At 34.1% G+C, this 16,745-nt stretch overlaps 3 protein-coding genes across 4 annotated transcripts; 2 read left to right on the forward strand and 1 right to left on the reverse strand.

Annotated features, from left to right (window-relative positions):
- The first annotated feature begins 627 nt into the window (after positions 1 to 627).
- LOC115702609 (uncharacterized) lies at positions 628 to 2,470 on the forward strand. Its single transcript, XM_030630028.2, has 6 exons — positions 628 to 819; positions 940 to 1,027; positions 1,123 to 1,213; positions 1,326 to 1,410; positions 1,803 to 1,959; positions 2,127 to 2,470. Exons 1-6 carry the CDS (start codon positions 769 to 771, stop codon positions 2,240 to 2,242), a joined length of 588 nt encoding a protein of 195 aa, XP_030485888.2. The 5' UTR covers positions 628 to 768; the 3' UTR covers positions 2,243 to 2,470.
- LOC115702608 (uncharacterized) lies at positions 2,402 to 9,202 on the reverse strand. Its single transcript, XM_030630026.2, has 24 exons — positions 8,935 to 9,202; positions 7,645 to 7,778; positions 7,464 to 7,554; positions 7,315 to 7,368; positions 7,149 to 7,243; positions 6,945 to 7,048; positions 6,780 to 6,855; positions 6,312 to 6,693; positions 5,907 to 6,227; positions 5,635 to 5,832; positions 5,465 to 5,560; positions 5,324 to 5,387; positions 5,111 to 5,238; positions 4,776 to 5,022; positions 4,596 to 4,693; positions 4,390 to 4,511; positions 4,157 to 4,280; positions 4,014 to 4,072; positions 3,840 to 3,936; positions 3,552 to 3,744; positions 3,376 to 3,471; positions 3,179 to 3,297; positions 2,931 to 2,990; positions 2,402 to 2,736 (listed from the first exon to the last, which is right to left on the reverse strand). The coding sequence occupies exons 1-24, from the start codon at positions 8,974 to 8,976 to the stop codon at positions 2,635 to 2,637; spliced, it is 3,102 nt and encodes a 1,033-aa protein (XP_030485886.2). The 5' UTR covers positions 8,977 to 9,202; the 3' UTR covers positions 2,402 to 2,634.
- A 2,047-nt stretch (positions 9,203 to 11,249) lies between these two features.
- LOC115702607 (uncharacterized) lies at positions 11,250 to 16,288 on the forward strand. 2 transcript variants are annotated; one of them, XM_030630025.2, is made up of 6 exons: positions 11,250 to 11,816; positions 12,203 to 12,379; positions 12,673 to 12,749; positions 13,068 to 14,726; positions 14,818 to 14,989; positions 15,197 to 16,288. In XM_030630025.2, the coding sequence occupies exons 2-6, from the start codon at positions 12,298 to 12,300 to the stop codon at positions 15,838 to 15,840; spliced, it is 2,634 nt and encodes an 877-aa protein (XP_030485885.2). In that variant the 5' UTR covers positions 11,250 to 11,816; positions 12,203 to 12,297; the 3' UTR covers positions 15,841 to 16,288. The 2 variants fall into 2 exon arrangements, with proteins under 2 accessions (XP_030485885.2, XP_060962629.1); XM_061106646.1 differs by lacking the exon at positions 12,203 to 12,379.
- The last annotated feature ends 457 nt before the right edge of the window (positions 16,289 to 16,745 follow it).

Genomic DNA, 16,745 nt, shown 5'->3' on the forward strand with positions numbered 1-16,745 from the left:
CCTATAAATAGGAGGCCGAATGCTTAAATATTTGACATGGAAATTATTATACTATACTAGTTTGTAATCTCTATGTGGACTACATTGTTACCGTACATTAATTAGGACAAATTTACAATAAATTTTCGCGCCAATTATTTATTTTGAAGTTTGAACTCTTTCATTATTTATATTATTGACTCTATTTTTGAAGAGATTTATAATTGACACTCTTGATTAATAATATTGTAATAATTTCTAATAATGCTAATTCAAATTTTTTCTTTGAATATGTACAAGTATTAAATTGTGCTTTTCGAATTTTTTTTAGACTGCTAATTTTTTTTTTAAGAATTATTGAGATTGTTAAATTCAAAATTTTTTGTCAAATCTTATTTAATTTTAATAACGTGGCAACTATTCATGTATTAAATTATGCACCCTATATTTTAATATGTACCAAATCATGTTCTTTAAATTTTTACAAGTATTAAATTGTATTTCCTAAACTTTTATTCACGTTATGTGTTCGTTAGTAAAATTGGACGAAAGTCTTTGAATTTGATAAGTTGAATAGTTCAAAAAAAAATTTAATCTACAAAATTTAGAAAACACAGTTTACTATTTGTTAGGAGACAGAACTTTTACTTAGCTTGGAGTGAATGTTATTTTTATTGAGCATACGACATGTCGTTTAGCCTGTCGAGAAAAGAACAAGGAACTCAGCGTGTCGTTTAACATATCTGCGACTCTAATGAAAAAAAGAGCGAAAGTTCAACAAAGCGACAAATGATGGCGGCAGCAAGTACCGGAAAATGTTTGCTGGTCACCGGTCCTCCGGTAAGTCCACTTCATTTCTATTGGTTTCTTCTCAGTTACCTTACCTTACCTGTAGTAATTCATGTATGAATTGATTATTCCTTTTCTGTTTCCAATTCACAATTTCAATGGTGGACACAGGGCGTGGGCAAAACCACTCTCATCATTAGAGCTTATGAGTCCCTGAAGGCCTCAAATCCTTCTCTAAAATTTCAGGGTTTCTACACTCGTATGTGCTCTTTAGTTCTCTCAATTTTATGAAAAAGGTTCAAGTCTATTTCATTAGTCAGTTTAGTGATTTCCGTGAATTTTTTTGGTAGCCAGGTGAGGTTAGACAAGGAGCTCAAAGAGTTGGGTTTGAAGTAGTCACCTTGGATGGCCAGAAAGCTCCTCTGGCTACAACAACCTCCACTAGGTCTTGTTTCATTCCTTCCTTTTTAAACTTTTATGAATCTGTTAATTCATTTATGTTGAAAGTTGAGCTATAGTTAAGCTAATATGGCAAACAATATTTGGGATATTTGTAGCTCTGATTCCTTTAGATGGCCAACTGTGGGAAGGTACAAAGTAGATGTAGCATCCTTTGAGTCTTTGGCACTGCCCCAACTTCAGGTACATAGCTTCAAATGCAATAATTGTTGGTTTGATAAGATATAATTTACTTACTCAGAGTAGGAAATTCAACTCTTTTCAAAAAGTCTTATTGAATTTGAGTCCTTGGCAGTTGACAGTGGCTCAACTCCAAATACATAACTTCAGATATAGTGTAATGGTTGTTTTTCTAGGTATAATTTACTCATGAGTAGGCAGAGGTTTTGTTGAAGGGTCATGACTTATTTATCATGTTTTGGAAAACCCATTAGCCATTTTGAATTCTTCGTCAATTGGTTAGTTCAATAGTATATTACTCATTGTCTGCAATGCAAAGTATGTACCTTTGTCTTCTTAGAATTTCAAATGTTTTTTTTAAAGAGGTAAAAATGTGCTTCTTACTACTCTCTCAGGTGAAAGAAGATACTGATCTCTTTATCATTGATGAAGTTGGAAAGATGGAGTTGTACAGTTCATCTTTTTTCCCTGCTGTTCTTAAAGTTCTGGAATCAAATATACCAATCTTAGCTTCTGTTCCAATTCCAAAATCTGGACGTGATATACCTGGAGGTATACTATAATAAACGAATCTGGTTATTCTCTTGCCATGACTACGAATGGAAATGAGTTTTGGTGCTGAAAGTTAAAAGCTCTTTCTAGTGATATATAACTGTATGCTTTTATTCTTTGCCATGTGCAATGATTTTGCTAATGATAGTGAGATTGAATTTTTGCAGTTGCTAGATTGAAGAATCATCCTGGTGCAACAATCTTTACACTCACTGAGAGTAACAGAGATGCAATGAAAGAGCAGATATCCTCTCTTTTGGCTGATTTACTGAGAAAAATATAGACCTTTAAGAGTGATTGGATTTGCAATTTTTTAAGTTATCATTTTCCTCACTTGGGTCAGAGTTTGGTATGCAGGCTAGTTTTAGCAGCAGGTCAATGGATTTAGAATCAGTTATTCTTTCCTTATGACCGTTTCCTTCTCTATATTTGCTCTTTACAGTTTCTAATAGAAAAATACTGGACTTACCATTAACTTATGAAAGAAAGTATTGTCGTATACTTGATTTAACACATGTTGTTCTTTCAAATTGTTTGTAGCACACCCACACACCCTTTTTGATATTTACATGAAAAGTGTTACATGCCAAAGAATCGGAGTATTTGAAACAAATAAACAAACAAAAGCCAACTGAAATGTATTTCGACTCATGATGAGTTGGACTCAAATGGGGACTACGAGCTTCGTCTGCCTTGTTCAGTTTGTAGCATTTGTTTGGCCAAAGATGAGAAGGACTTAGCTGTATCTTGCATGTCTGTAGTTTTCTGGTTTATATCCTGACAACCAATTCATCACACAGTAAGTTGATTTGATTATGATTTATGATATTCAAAAGTATATAAGTTCATAATCTAACATCTGTAGGGGTTTACTTTACAGCTGATGTTAGAAATAATTGGTTTATGACAGATGTGGTCCACCATTTTTCACAATCATGTAAATTTGATTAGCAGAGATTAGAAAGAAGTACCTGCAACTTTCTAACATTCTCTTGCAGCTTGCGTTCAGCAATTTTCGCATCACTTGTTTCCTGTCACCAAATACAAATGAATGAATTGCAATTCTTACATATTGTTATGGGATTATAGCTGCAGTGACTTCTGTGCCTGTTCTAACTATGGATGATTTTGTGCCCCATTTCTCAACCTCAAAAATATGACCTTTTTAGATCCTTAAGATATGAGAAGATGAAGCATTAAATATTGAGTTTATACTTACACCAGCTTTAGAAAACCCATATTTCTTCTTGATTTGATCAACTGTACCAAGCTTATCATCTTGGTGTTCTTCCTTGGTAGGGTTTTTCTCATTCTTGGTTTTCATATGCTTAAGTTTACCTGTAAGTTGGACAATTTTCATGATGCAAGTTCTTCAGAGTTAGGTATTAACACCATTGAGCTATATACCACACTGACCTTTTAAAGCTTGAAATTTGTTAGCCAGGTTTTGTTTATTCAAAGCAGCCATAATATTATGTTCCTTAGGCTTTTCTCCCTCGATATCGATGTCATCTTCATAGACAAGAACATCAAATTATATTTACTATCTCAAGAAGAACATATATAGCTAGAGTTAAGGTAACCAAATTTACCTATGTCCAGCTCAACCTCATCTTCATCCACAGCTATGTTATCTCTATGCTGAGCATCACCTTGTACATTATCTGTTGAAAAGATTGTTTCAAGCTCTTTAAAGCTTTGTCTAGCATCTTCTGTTTCGATGATATTGGGGGCAGGTTTTGATTTACTGCCAGTAATATCTTTAATGACAGAGCTAAATATACTCTGCAATCAAACCAGATATATAGATAGTGAGAAGTCTTAGTCTCACAACCAATGTTATGTCAAGTATGCTTGTATACCATTGTAAAATCTTGTACCTTCTTCTTTTCCTTGGGGATGATTTGTCCTGCTGATACAAGTCCTTGCGAAACCACTAGATCTTTTTGGTAGACTTGGCTAAAAGTCTCCAAAAGTCTAAAATTAAGCAAAGAGAAAGTTAGAGGCTTTAAATGCATTTGAAACTGAAGTTGAGATTTGTAGATAAGGTTCACCTGAATATTTTCTTGTGACTTAAAACCGAGACGACGAATATTTCCTGATCACCATTCATCTGCACATAGAGAAAAGAAAAGAAGTTAATGTTGAAACTCAACTAGTAACTACTAATGACAGAGCTATACATCACAATTCTTACCATAACAATATCTCCTTCTAATGATGAGCATATTGTAATGTTGGAGAGTGAGTTTGGTTTTGGACTGGAATATGTGAAACCTCTTATCCAACTCTCCTTTAGTAGGCTTAACTCTGGCAATGACCTTAAATTTTACAAACATATGTTTAGGCTCAATATACACACTTTTTCACTTGCAATCATAGAAATATGAACCTCAGTAATATAATTGTTCCTTAAAAACTGACTATTACCTTATCTCAATTTTTCCATTAGTGAAAAGGGTTATGAGGCCAACATCAGTGGAACTATAGAATGTTGATGCCCAACAACAAGAAGATTGAAACTTTTTCTTGCAAATGACTTTCTTAACTCCCTAAAGACCAAAAAACAAAGACAACACATAATGAAATCTGTCTAAGTTTTACTTTAGAAACTGAATTAGAAGACTAATAATAACCTGTATGATGTGAGTGAAGGAATATAAATACAAAGCTTTCTCAGAACATAACAACAGTAATGGTTGCTTTGGCACTGCATCCTCAGCAGCATTCCCATCTAATTTAACATTTTCAATGGTCATTTCACTATAAGCCAGTTCAATGATTATATATATTACAATGCTTTCAAATACACTTACCGAAAATATGCATGAATAGAGCTTTATAAGGCTTCTTTGGACGAACAGTTGTTGCGCTTAATCTGTTACCGGTATCACTATCTAGAGCTAAAACAGATGAATCCTTTGTCCCAACTGCTAACACATTCTTCTCGAAACCATGTAAGCTGCAGATTTGAAACTGCAGTGAGATGATTCCAGTGCAGATTTCACTTTCAATATGTTGCTGATATAACAAGATTGGACCCTCTATATCAATGACTGAAACCTGTTTAGAACACATGAACTGGATTACGTAACAACTTCATGGAAACTGATTACAAGGTAAGAGAAGGGAATGGTCGAAAGTGGCTCACGTTTCCTTGATCAGACCCAACAGCGAAATGTTTCGAGTTGTGGCTTATATTCATAGAAAGTACAGCACCATTGGTCTTTAAGAGTTTAATGCTTTGAATTACATGACTGTTTCCTTTCTTTGTACTTCCTGTCAAGACAGTATTTTTATAAGTACATCACAGTGCTGTGATTATCAATGCATGGCCTCAAAATCTTGTAATTAAAGCGTGTACCTTGAAGAGACAAAAAGCTGTTCTCTGTGGCATATGGCTCGGGTTTAAGTTTGTAAATTCGAACCTGTGGATTCAGCTTACTTGTAAAAACACTATAACATAGAGTTTGATTCCTTAATCAAGAAGGAGAATAGAGCTTACCATTCCACTTTGGTCTCCAGAAACAAGAAGCCGGGAGTCGCCATCGAAAAACAAAGCTGTGATTGGTATACCACTCAAAGAAGAATCATCTTCACTCTGCATTCAAAAGACACCATTATAGAACACTTTGAAGTGATCAAACAATAAGATGAAGGTGTTAAAGTGTTAACCTGTTGTTTTATTGAAAAGATTGGAACAAAAACTGGGGAAGACACATCCCAAAAAGTTATGGCTCCATTACTGTGTCCAGTTATGTACAAGTTCTTAACCCTTAAAAATCCACTAAACTGATATGATGATGATCCATCTCTTGGCTTGGCATCCAAAGAAAACATATGTGGCATATCTTTTGCCACCATAACATATTCCTACAATTTCAAAGAATCATTATCATATAGTTTGTTCAGTGTTGATGTTATGATGAGTACATAATATTGCATACCTCATCAGCCAAACCTAAGTAAGGATTGTCTGTAATAAACTTGGCTGCAGTAATGTTCGAATCAGAAAATGGCAGCTTCACCATAACCGCCTTTGGGAGAGTCTGCTGGGACCTGGATTGGAATTGTAGAAGATACTTTTCAATGGAAGAATCATCATAGGCATAAACATGGCCTGATTTCCCCAGCAAGATGAAGTAATCCTGTCTATGTTTGTTATGCTCATTGGTGTTTGAGATTATCTCCATATCAATACATGGCTCGGGCAAATGAAGGCCAAGTTTGATTGTGCGAGATTCGGTGTGATCATTCAACAGAATCACCTGCATCATTCATTAAGCATTATCATCAAAGTTGTTAAAGTCTTTGTTGAAGCATTTGATTAAGTGTGATGATCAATGTAGTACCTGAGACAAGTTTTCACAATCGAAGTTTGAGTCACCGGTCACATAAAGTCTACTTGCCTTCCCATCTGCATAAGCCCATTTTAATGAAGCTATAGGAACCTTGTTGAGCTTATATCCAACATTGAGTTTACATATTGGAGCATTTGGAATAGCGGTCGAGTCTGATAAGTTTGAGATGGAAGGAACACTCCAAACGAAGATCTCCCCATTGTTGTAACCAACAACAACTCTGGTTCCAAATGGGCAAGCCCAACATGCACAAGTGGCTTTTGTTGCTTCATGGTGTAGAGCCTGGAACAAGTTTCCACCTGTTGTGAACAAGACTTTGCTTTCTCGGATATCCCATAGTGTTATCAAACCATCTCTGAAAACTATGAGAACCCTGCAGTGAAAACAAGTACATTGGTAGCTAGAAACAACATACAGTAGTAAAAACCAACCGAAAAGGTTTGCTGAGAAAGTACTTACCTCTTACTTTCAGCCATTGGTTGAGGCAGAATACTGACCACAGCAGCATTTTCACCAGAAACTTTAGTGGAATTCCCTACACCAGATTATTGATGTACTTGGTAATTATAATCATCATCATCATAGATAAACAACAAAATATTAAGTTGCTGAAGAATGTCTCACCATGAGAAGCTGAAAAGGGTATGTTGTAACTAGTTTGTACTAGACGCGACACTTCTTTATCAAGCTTCAAAACCGAGACATTACCAGCAATGTCTCCAACATAGCTGCAAACATATATTTTAAGTAAAACACATTAATGTATTCATCTTCAGAAGGCTGTATTCATCTTCAGAAGGCCTACGTAGTTATAGTAAAAAAGCTTACATGAATTGACTTTGCTGCAGCACAGCGAAAGAAGTAATCTCTTGTTGCAGAGGGGGAAGTACATGAGTTAATGTTTTATTTTCGATGTCCCAAACCTATATCATTGCTCAGAACTTTGTTACAAGAACATGACTAAATCTTATGAATGAAACTAAAAAAGACTTGCCTCAATGCTGTTCTTGGATGTTACATTGACAAGAATGCCTTTATTATGGAAAAACTGATTAATATGCAAAAACAAAATTCTCATCAGTACAACGAAGTTCCAAGTTTATGAAAAGAAGAAGAAAACATTAACATGATGAATATGAAAACCTGGAGAAACTTGGTTGGTTGAGCTTCCTGAGATTGAACAAGTAAAGCTTGAGTATTGTGTGTTCCGAATAACTTAATGCGGCCATCATTGCTGAGAGTGAGAGGTTGTTAACAAGTTAAGAATGAATGATGTGTTAATGAAAGAAGGAGATGATATGAGTTTGAAGGATTGAAAACTGACTTGGTAGAAATGGCTAGTGTGTTTTGAATAGGATCATAAGCAAAGAGTGAAGATGTTGAAGGTATTCCATGGTGGAATACAAGCCTTGGCTCTACATCACACCCTTTTACACTGGCTTCTCCTCCATCATTTGTCTACAATTTCAATTTCAATTTCAAAACAAAACCCCATCAACATCAACATCTTTTTTTACTTAATATACATTCTCATTCATCTGAGTCTGTAGGGTGTTTGCTGTGGGGTTCTATGCAGAGGAACACAAGACAAGACATGACAAGACAATCTCATTTGTTGTACTAAAATGTTTTATGTTTTAAGGGAAAAAACATATAGCACCGGCCACCACGTGGACATTTGACTTTGAATGAATCTAGGTGGTGAAAGAATATTGCTATTTGGCATAAGTGGTAATTATATAAAACTCAACACTTAATTGTATTAATAGTGATATCACACTATTTCTCTTACTAAAAACGACAACTTTAATCATTTAAAGATAAATAATAGATTGGTTGGTTGAAAATAAAATTAAAGATTGAGGAGAACATCATCAAATTCAAAACAAGAGTATGAGAAAGACAAAAGAGAAAGGGAAATAGTACAATAATATAAGGATTGGTATTTGGTATGGTGTGGTGGGGTCTCCTCAGGGACGGAGGGACTTTAGCCCATGTGTGGGCTAAAGCCCATGTGTGGGCTAAAGCCCTCACTCAAATATATACATCAAATTTTTTATATGTAGATATATACATATATTAATTCACTTTGTTCAATTTATTAAAGTCCAATTCACAAAAGCCTTCATTCAATATCTTAATCATGATTCATGAGCCTACTCTTATTCTAATCAAGCCCATTTTAAAAGTAGTCCAATACAAATAATAAAAAAAATAATACTTTATTAAAAAATAAAATAATACCATTGACAATATTTTATTTTATTTTTGTCAACAGTATTATTTTATTTTGTTGAAGATGAAAATTTGAAAGATACATTTATCATTATTTTTATTAGTTTTGACTTAATATTTATTCAAGCCCTCACTCAACTAAATTTCTGGCTTCGTCACTGGGTCTCCTTATACATTAGATTATATTATTAAAGCTTTTCTTCTTGGATCCTTCACCCTTAATTTCATCAAATCTCATCTCAAAACAAATCTAATTTGAATTTCATTTAAAGAAAAAGAAAGAACAGATCAACCAAACAAGACCAGACCAGACCATAACATGATCATTTTGATGTATGTAAAATTAATCATGAAATGAAGAAGAAAGAAAGAAACATACCTTCTTGATAGAAGCTTTCTCCACTAGTTTCTTCATGAACATCTTTGCTTTCCTTTGATTTCAGACACAGTCAGAGAGAGAGAAAATCAGACCAAGTTGGTTTTTGTTGAATTTGATTTGAATGTGTTATATATTGAGTCAAGTACTAAGTTTTATATATATAGAATAGAAAAGAAGCGGTTTGTTTTTATAGTTGGGAAGAGTGAAAACAGACAAAGAATCTAATGTATATCAATCTGATTTTTGCAGTTACATTATTTATTAATTTAGGACCAAAAAAACTGAAAGTGTGTTATATATGATCTTCATCCTAGGACTAACTCCTGACACGTGGACTATAATCATTAGTCTATTCTATTTATGTTTTGTCTCTGACACTTTTTTCTTTATTTATATTTATCCAATGGAGGAGTGACAACTGTCACCAAATCACAATACTCAACTTTTTTTGGACGACTACACAAACAACACGTGTCAAAGTCAATTATGTAACTGTAATAGTAGGACCCTTTGCTTTTTTTCTTTTTAATTATGTATATATCATATATGAGTAATTTTCAATTAATGCCATTTATTTATGTCTAAAAATAAAAAAGATTTCAATAGACAGCTGTTCTGTGCATGTGTTTTATGGAAATAATTTTATTGTAGAAAGCAAATCAAGGCACTAAAAAGTTGAAAAGAAACGGATAAAATCTCATTTTTAAAGTGACATAATTAATTAATTATATACCAAAATGGGTTAGTTAGTGGTTGTTGTTTCTTTCTTGAATCTTCAACCAAGCAAAGTGAGCCCATTAGACATGGATCCATATAGAGAGTAGGCCCAAAAGCCCAAAAGAGAAAGTGGATCAAAAGCCCAAGTTGAAAGAGAAATGGATAGAAATAGGCCCACGTAATCATATAGGATAAGTGGAGGCGTAAAGGAATAGCAAAAAGGTCTATGGAGGCGCCGACATATGACCCACCTACTGCAACTGCAAGAGAGAGAGAGAGAACATGTAATAAAAAGGATGGAGAAAAGGAGCCATAAAATGTAATGATGGAATCACACAATTCATGTATAAATACAATAACGATAATATATATATATATAGTTGTTATTGTTGTTGTTGGTCATGATGATGATGATGATGATATTATAATACTAGAGAGAGCACATGATGAGAAAGCTCATTAATGTATATTTATATATAATGTAAGGGTAAGTCTATAATTTGTTAGATCCATATCTATTTCAGTATTTAAAATAATATTTTAATCTAATTTTTCAGTGTATGTTATAATTATTTAAAATTATTTGTAAGTTTTTAAAAAATTTTAAATAATTTACAATACCGAAAATAAAATTTATATATTTAATTACATGTGCAACTTTTTTTCAATCATAAAAAATTTTAAACTAAAAAAGTATTTTATATGTGAAAACATATATGTGGTCTAATCCTATTATGAGGGTCTACTACAAAAATTTTCAATAATATAATTAAGCATATATATACATATGGGGTCTAGAAGTACATGTACATTTCTTCTTTACAACCTAATAAGCCATCATTCATTTTCTTTCTTTCTATCTTAATTTTCATGCATGGGATGAGTATGTATGAGTTGTATATATCCTACTTTTCATACATATATATAGAATGCCCACTACTTTTCCTTTTCATGGGGAAAGCAAACCCCAAACTAAACCAAACCAAACAAATCTCATCTCATCTCATCTCATCTCATTATTCAAATTAAACACCTTTTCTTTTCTCTTTTTCATTTTTACCAATGATCAATTTTCATACATACATATTAATTACTAATTGTGAAACAAACAATAAACTATCAAATCACATATCATATAAAAATTGGCCACGTGAGAGGGGTATGAGTAGACAAATCACATGGGCATGGAATATTTTTAATAATTGAAAATAAAAAACCAAACTTTTTTCTATTGTATAAATATATGACACCAAATGGAGGCATCGTGTTGTACCAATGGACTTACTTATATTCTTAGCTGTTCTTCTTAGTTTTAAGTCTCTATTCTTTTTTATAATTCTTTTACCTTAATTTCTCATTTTCATTTTAACATAAACACAAAATATACTTCATTTCAAAATAAAAATTGAAACTTTACACTAAAAAAGGAAAAAAAAAAGAGACTTTATTACTTTTGCATGAAATGAAATGAAGGGCATTCAATTCTTAAAAAGACATTCTTTATTTATTATTAGTAACTAATATTTATAGCTATTAAATAAATTAGTGTCTTTTATTTCAAACCTTATTATTATTATTATTATTATTATTATTATTATTATTAAATAAATTAGTTATGTTCTTAACGTGTTACGTGGGTGTACGGAAATATGGTTTTTGTGAAATAAATAAATAATAAAAAGAAAAAAAAAAAGCATTCCTTTTCTCTGGGGTACTGTCCGGCCAGGAGATGGAAGTTTACAAGTAAAAAAGGAAAAAATAGCTTTAGCTGTGTATGTGTGTGAGTGTGTTGGTTACATTATTGTAGTTTGATTATTTAATGTTGGAATTGACTAAATATCATCTTATGGAAGGAAGGAGGGGAAGGAAGGAGTAGGGTCCCAACTGTACAATGCTAAAATTCTCAGCTTTTGAATTCATTTCTTTATTGGGGTCTTCATCTTCATCTTCATCTTCATAATCATATCTCTTTCTCTCTCTGCTGTTCTTCATTATTTTCAAGCTTCAACCTTTTAATCTCTCTGACTCTTGTCTCTGCCTCAATTGAAGTTTTGGGGGTTAGGCATTATTTTGGGTTCTGATTCTGTACTGTGATTTTGGATAAAAGAGAAGTTCTAGTTGGCTTTAGTGGAGCCAACCCCAACGGTCTTTTTCTCTCTACTGTGGTAATTATAATACATCTTCAAAGCTTTCTAATCATTTCAAATTTAATAGCTTTGTTTTGCTTTCTTTTTCACTTTTACATGACAAGAATTCTCTGCTAGATTGATTGGGTTGGTGGGTTCAATTCTGTTTCTGCAAAGATTTTGTCTTTCTTAGATTCTATCTAATTTTGTGATATGTTTTAATGATCCTTATGCCTTTCTATAATTGTTTTGATATCAAATAAGGTTCTAGTTTTCAAGAGGTGTGATTAAGAAATTGATAATTGAGCTGGGAAAATATGACCATGATGACAATATAAACTAATTCTTGTATTAACAAATGAATAAAGATGGTTTTTCTTCTGGTTTTAGTTTAAGTGATATTTGGGCATCTTCTGGTTTTGCAGTCAAAAATCCACTGCAGCACTTGACTTTGTAGATAGTTAGTTTTCTTTTTGGGCTAAGGAATGATAGCCTTTTGGTAGATCAGTCAGCAGGCTGCATGGGAGGTCTGTTGCACCTTTTTGCCTTTGAAAACAGGAGCATGGCAAGGAAAGTTCTTACTCATAAGAAACATGTTGATGGTAAGTTCTTATGTTGTTCGGTGTTCTAATAGATTTAACCATGGAAAAAAAGACACTGATCCCTTGTTTTCTAGATTAATTGGGAAGTACCAAGTGACAGATTTGATTGGCTGAACTGTTAAGAAGACTAGCATGTTGATGATTACCTCTTAATTGAATTAGCAAACATAGGATTAGATTTCTATGTTCTTACTCAAATGATGTCCCTTTTAGACTGTGATGGTGGTACATTTCTCTTTCAGACTCTCAGGAAGTTGTCCTGTTAATCAGCTTACTAAATATGCATTATGCAGGTCTTGAAGCTCCTCGAAATAGCATTGAGCAGCAAATAGAAACTTCTCAGAATTATTCTGCTGTACGAGATTTGCCGGTACTTTTTCAGCACACAACCTTTTATGGCTTATACCAAGTCTTTAGGCAATGTAGTTTAAAAGGGATTTCTCAAGTCTGAATATACTTTCGGGAGGCTTTGTCTCCGTTGTCAAGCTTACATCAGCGAAAATCTTTGATTGTTTTCATTGAGAATATGATTATTGGTACTGATAAAAACAAAAGAGAGGAAAAGATTCTAAATTTTTTATTTCTTGTTGCACGGTCCAGATTAGGAACTGGCATAGAAAAGTTGAATTGGTCTTGAATCAATGCTTTCTGTTTTTTTTTCTTATAATAGCTCTGGCCTCTCTTTCAGGTGGAAGAAGATTGGTCTACAAATAATTGCTATCCATTTGAAGCTTCAATGAAGAAATTGATTAATGAAGAAATCTCCAAACATTCAAGTACAAGACAAAATGCACCAATTAGCATAGTTGCTCGCCTGATGGGAATGGATTCGTTAACTTTAGATACAAAATCTACAGTTGAGCCAACTGAGGAAAGAAGCGAGAATATGAGAACAAAGTGTTCAAACAAGGAAGCAAATGGATTCGGTTTAACAGACCATCTTTCTTCCAACTCAAACTCTTCAAGGCAAATGGAACTTAATTCATCATACCATAATGGAGACATAGATTCTGAAAGATGGAGCAATGGCGGGAGGTGTGGGAAAGGGAGGAGTCGAGAGCATCCTCAGGAGGAGGAATTGCAGAAGTTTAAGAAAGAATTTGAAGCATGGCAAGCAGCTAGGTTCAGAGAGTGTTCAAAATTTGCTGAGCTTGGAAACATCCCTTCACAGTCATCACTTGCTCATGAAGATCTGAACAAGGAAAGGATGGAACTTTATGGGCGAACAGCTGTTGAGAAAGCTGTAAAATCAAAGGATCAGACAATAAAAGCAAGGGCACAGGAAATAGGAGGCCTGCAACATAATGAAATGGAATCTTTCCAGGTTGAAAGGAAATATTCATCATCAAAAACCAGAAACTCAAGCAGATATATTGAGCAATCTTCTATGATGGATACTGATCAGAAACTATATGCATTGTCTGCTCCAACTAAGATAGTTATATTAAAGCCTGGCCCTGATAGGGTGGGTGACCATACAGAGTCTTGGACAAGCTCCCCGAGCTTTTCGGAGCAGAGAGGTAGCATAGAAGACTTTCTTGAGGAGGTGAAAGAACGACTGAAATGTGAAATGCAAGGGAAAATGCTGAGAAAGGGTGGTTCAGTTGTTGTTCGAGGAAGTGGAATCGAGACTCCTTATAATGAAAAGCCATCATCAGATCCTAAACAAATTGCTAAGAACATAGCAAACCAGGTTAGAGACAGTGTGAGTAAGGATATTGGTGCAAACTTGACACGTTCAGAATCAACAAGATCATATAAAAGTGAAATCCAGTTAAATGGACCGAATTCTTCAGAGTTCATCAGTAGAGATACTAGGAGATTCGTGTCAGAGAGGCTAAAGAATGTTTTGAACAAAGAAACAAATATGCACACAGTTGTTGGTGGCCACTCTAGATCTTACAGTGTGTTAGACTTAGACAATGATACTTCAAAAGATGTACAAAAAATGCAAACCAGATCCTTCAGATATGGTGTAGGAGATGACAGACCTCTCCATAAGGAGTTGTCCCCTAGAAATCTAGTTAGATCATTATCAGCCCCGGTATCAGGAACTTCTTTCGGGAAACTTCTCCTGGAGGACCGCCATATTCTAACAGGTGCCCAAATCAGGCGGAAGCTTGAAGCTACAGAAAATTTTCCTGTGGACTTGAAGAAGCGGAAAAGGGAGAGATTTAGCTTCAAAGAAAAAGTTTCCAATTTCAGATATAGTTTTTCTCTTAGAGGGAGACTGTTTGGTAAGAAGATTCAATCAGTGTTGGAATCACATGTTTTCGAACGGTATCCTCTGAAAGATATCATGAGTGGTCCAACTGTAGTTTCTAACTTTGATGAGAGACATGTAAAGGTATTTTCATCTACTTATTTTTCTTTTACATATGGTTTTGAACTGCTGGTTTCATCTTTGAAAAGTATCTAATAGTCTTTTGCCTTTGTAGGAGAATTTTACTGAAGTTCCTCCTAGTCCTGCATCAGTGTGCAGCAGTAGTGCTCAAGAAGAGTTATGGAGGCCAGTTGATCATCTTAGCCCTCTGTCAACCCCAGATGTAACGCCAAGCAACGAATATGCTATGCCGCAGGTTTTTAGAGAGATCAGCTCTAATCTTAGTGGTAATGAATTTTATTCATTCATTCATTTAATATGCTGATGAATCTTACACTGTCTTGTACATAAGACCAAAGAGTTTGTAGAAAGAATTTGAAGTATTTTTGCTCATTCGTTGCCAAATTAGGAAAGAACCCGAGATGCTATTATAATCCTTGAGATGAAAAACAGACAATTTTTTTAATGTTTGTAGCTAATTGTTTCTTATGCAGAACTACGGAGGCAATTGAATCAACTCGAGTCTGATGAGCCTGATGAAAGGCTAATCCCACCGAAACCAGCAGAGCCTGAGATGTTCGAGCTAAAGGATCCAGCAGAAGCATACATAAGAGATCTATTGGTTGGTTCTGGTTTATATGATGGATCATCTGACAAATATTTGTGGAGATCGGAGACATCTGCAAAGCCTATTGGCACTTCAGTGTTTGAAGAAGTAGAAGAATCATACAAAACATTTGCCAAGGACAATGATATCTCTCTAAAAGATCAGAGAGTGAGGAGAGTGGATCACAAGTTGTTACATGATTTGTTAAACGAAGCACTCTCAACTGTACTTGAACCACATCGTGGAATCTCAACAGTCTCTAAAGTCGAAAGAAAATCCATGAACTCCTCAAGTTTTCCAACTTTGCATGGAAACAAATTGTTGAACTGTGTTTGGGAGATTATATGTGATCATTTATACCCTTCGACGGATAGATCCTGTTATTCACTAGAGGATATGGTGGCGCGAGACCTGAGACTGAGTCCTTGGACTCGAGAGGTGGATGATGAAGGTACTAGTTTGGGGAGAGAGGTGGAAATTCTGATCCTGGGAGATCTAGTAGATGAAATTTTGAAGGATATGAAGCTATGATTGAAATCAAGTTACAATGACATAGAGTGGAGTGGAGTGGAGTGGGGTGGTGTGTATATGAGAATGAGAAGAAGTAAATACAATTAATAGATATGGAAAACTACTGCAGCTGATTACCCCATATATATATATATATATGTTTAACAGTTTGATATATAGATGAGTTTTGGAAGTGAGAAGAGGTGAGGTTTCATGTGGTTTGTTTGTACATATTCTTAATTTGTTTGTGAGATTCATAGGAGTTGTCAGATTAGGTAACATTTGGAAAGAAAAACCAAAAGCATGTGTTTTGTTCTTCTGCATTGTTATTCTTTTTCTTTTAACACATTCACATGTAGTCTATAGCAGAGCTAGTGACAGAAAGTTCTTATATATAAATATGTTATCATTAAAGAAAATTTGCAATAAAAGGCACAAATATAGGTGCTTTTTTTTTCCCTTCTTCAAAGTTTGGATTTATTAACCATTTGGTGAGATTTGATTGGCATAAGCATAATATAGATGTTGAGGTTATTATTATGATATGTTAGTTTGTGGTTAGGTATAAGAATTGTTAGCCAAAATAGCAATAAGGGGTAATCCATGTTTTGGTGAAAAATGATTTGTAATAATAAAGCTTGTAAAAGCAGGCATTTATATTTGGTTTTTGGTCCCTACATACAAAATGGTGTTTGGCAATGAGTCTATTCTATTCTTTTTTGGTAGTATTATATTAATTCAACCGAGTTTTTGACCCATTTGGCTTTGGTGGTGGAATTGTATCTCACTGCACATTCACATGCACATGCCCAATCCCAATGCTTATTATTCAATGTCAATGCCATCTCATTCTCATATTAGCTTTTAAGTCAAGGCTAAACCTACAACACATAACACAAAACAAAAATCAATGTATTTATTTATAT

Source organism: Cannabis sativa, chromosome X, assembly GCF_029168945.1.
Source record: "Cannabis sativa cultivar Pink pepper isolate KNU-18-1 chromosome X, ASM2916894v1, whole genome shotgun sequence".
Lineage (NCBI taxonomy): Eukaryota > Viridiplantae > Streptophyta > Magnoliopsida > Rosales > Cannabaceae > Cannabis > Cannabis sativa.

What these genes read in the sequence shown, in the direction of transcription:
- LOC115702609 (XM_030630028.2), top strand. Translation starts at nt 769, where the DNA reads ATGATGGCGGCAGCAAGTACCGGAAAATGTTTGCTGGTCACCGGTCCT. An exon ending in GCTACAACAACCTCCACTAG is followed by an intron (nt 1,214 to 1,325) that starts GTCTTGTTTCAT and finishes GGATATTTGTAG; the next exon opens with CTCTGATTCCTTTAGATGGC. An exon ending in TGGACGTGATATACCTGGAG is followed by an intron (nt 1,960 to 2,126) that starts GTATACTATAAT and finishes GAATTTTTGCAG; the next exon opens with TTGCTAGATTGAAGAATCAT.
- LOC115702608 (XM_030630026.2), bottom strand. Translation starts at nt 8,976, where the DNA reads ATGTTCATGAAGAAACTAGTGGAGAAAGCTTCTATCAAGAAG. An exon ending in CAAATTTCAAGCTTTAAAAG is followed by an intron (nt 3,298 to 3,375) that starts GTCAGTGTGGTA and finishes TCCAACTTACAG; the next exon opens with GTAAACTTAAGCATATGAAA. An exon ending in ATGGGTTTTCTAAAGCTGGT is followed by an intron (nt 2,991 to 3,178) that starts GTAAGTATAAAC and finishes ATTTGGTGACAG; the next exon opens with GAAACAAGTGATGCGAAAAT.
- LOC115702607 (XM_030630025.2), top strand. Translation starts at nt 12,298, where the DNA reads ATGGGAGGTCTGTTGCACCTTTTTGCCTTTGAAAACAGGAGCATGGCA. An exon ending in CTGCTGTACGAGATTTGCCG is followed by an intron (nt 12,750 to 13,067) that starts GTACTTTTTCAG and finishes CCTCTCTTTCAG; the next exon opens with GTGGAAGAAGATTGGTCTAC. An exon ending in GATCAGCTCTAATCTTAGTG is followed by an intron (nt 14,990 to 15,196) that starts GTAATGAATTTT and finishes TTTCTTATGCAG; the next exon opens with AACTACGGAGGCAATTGAAT.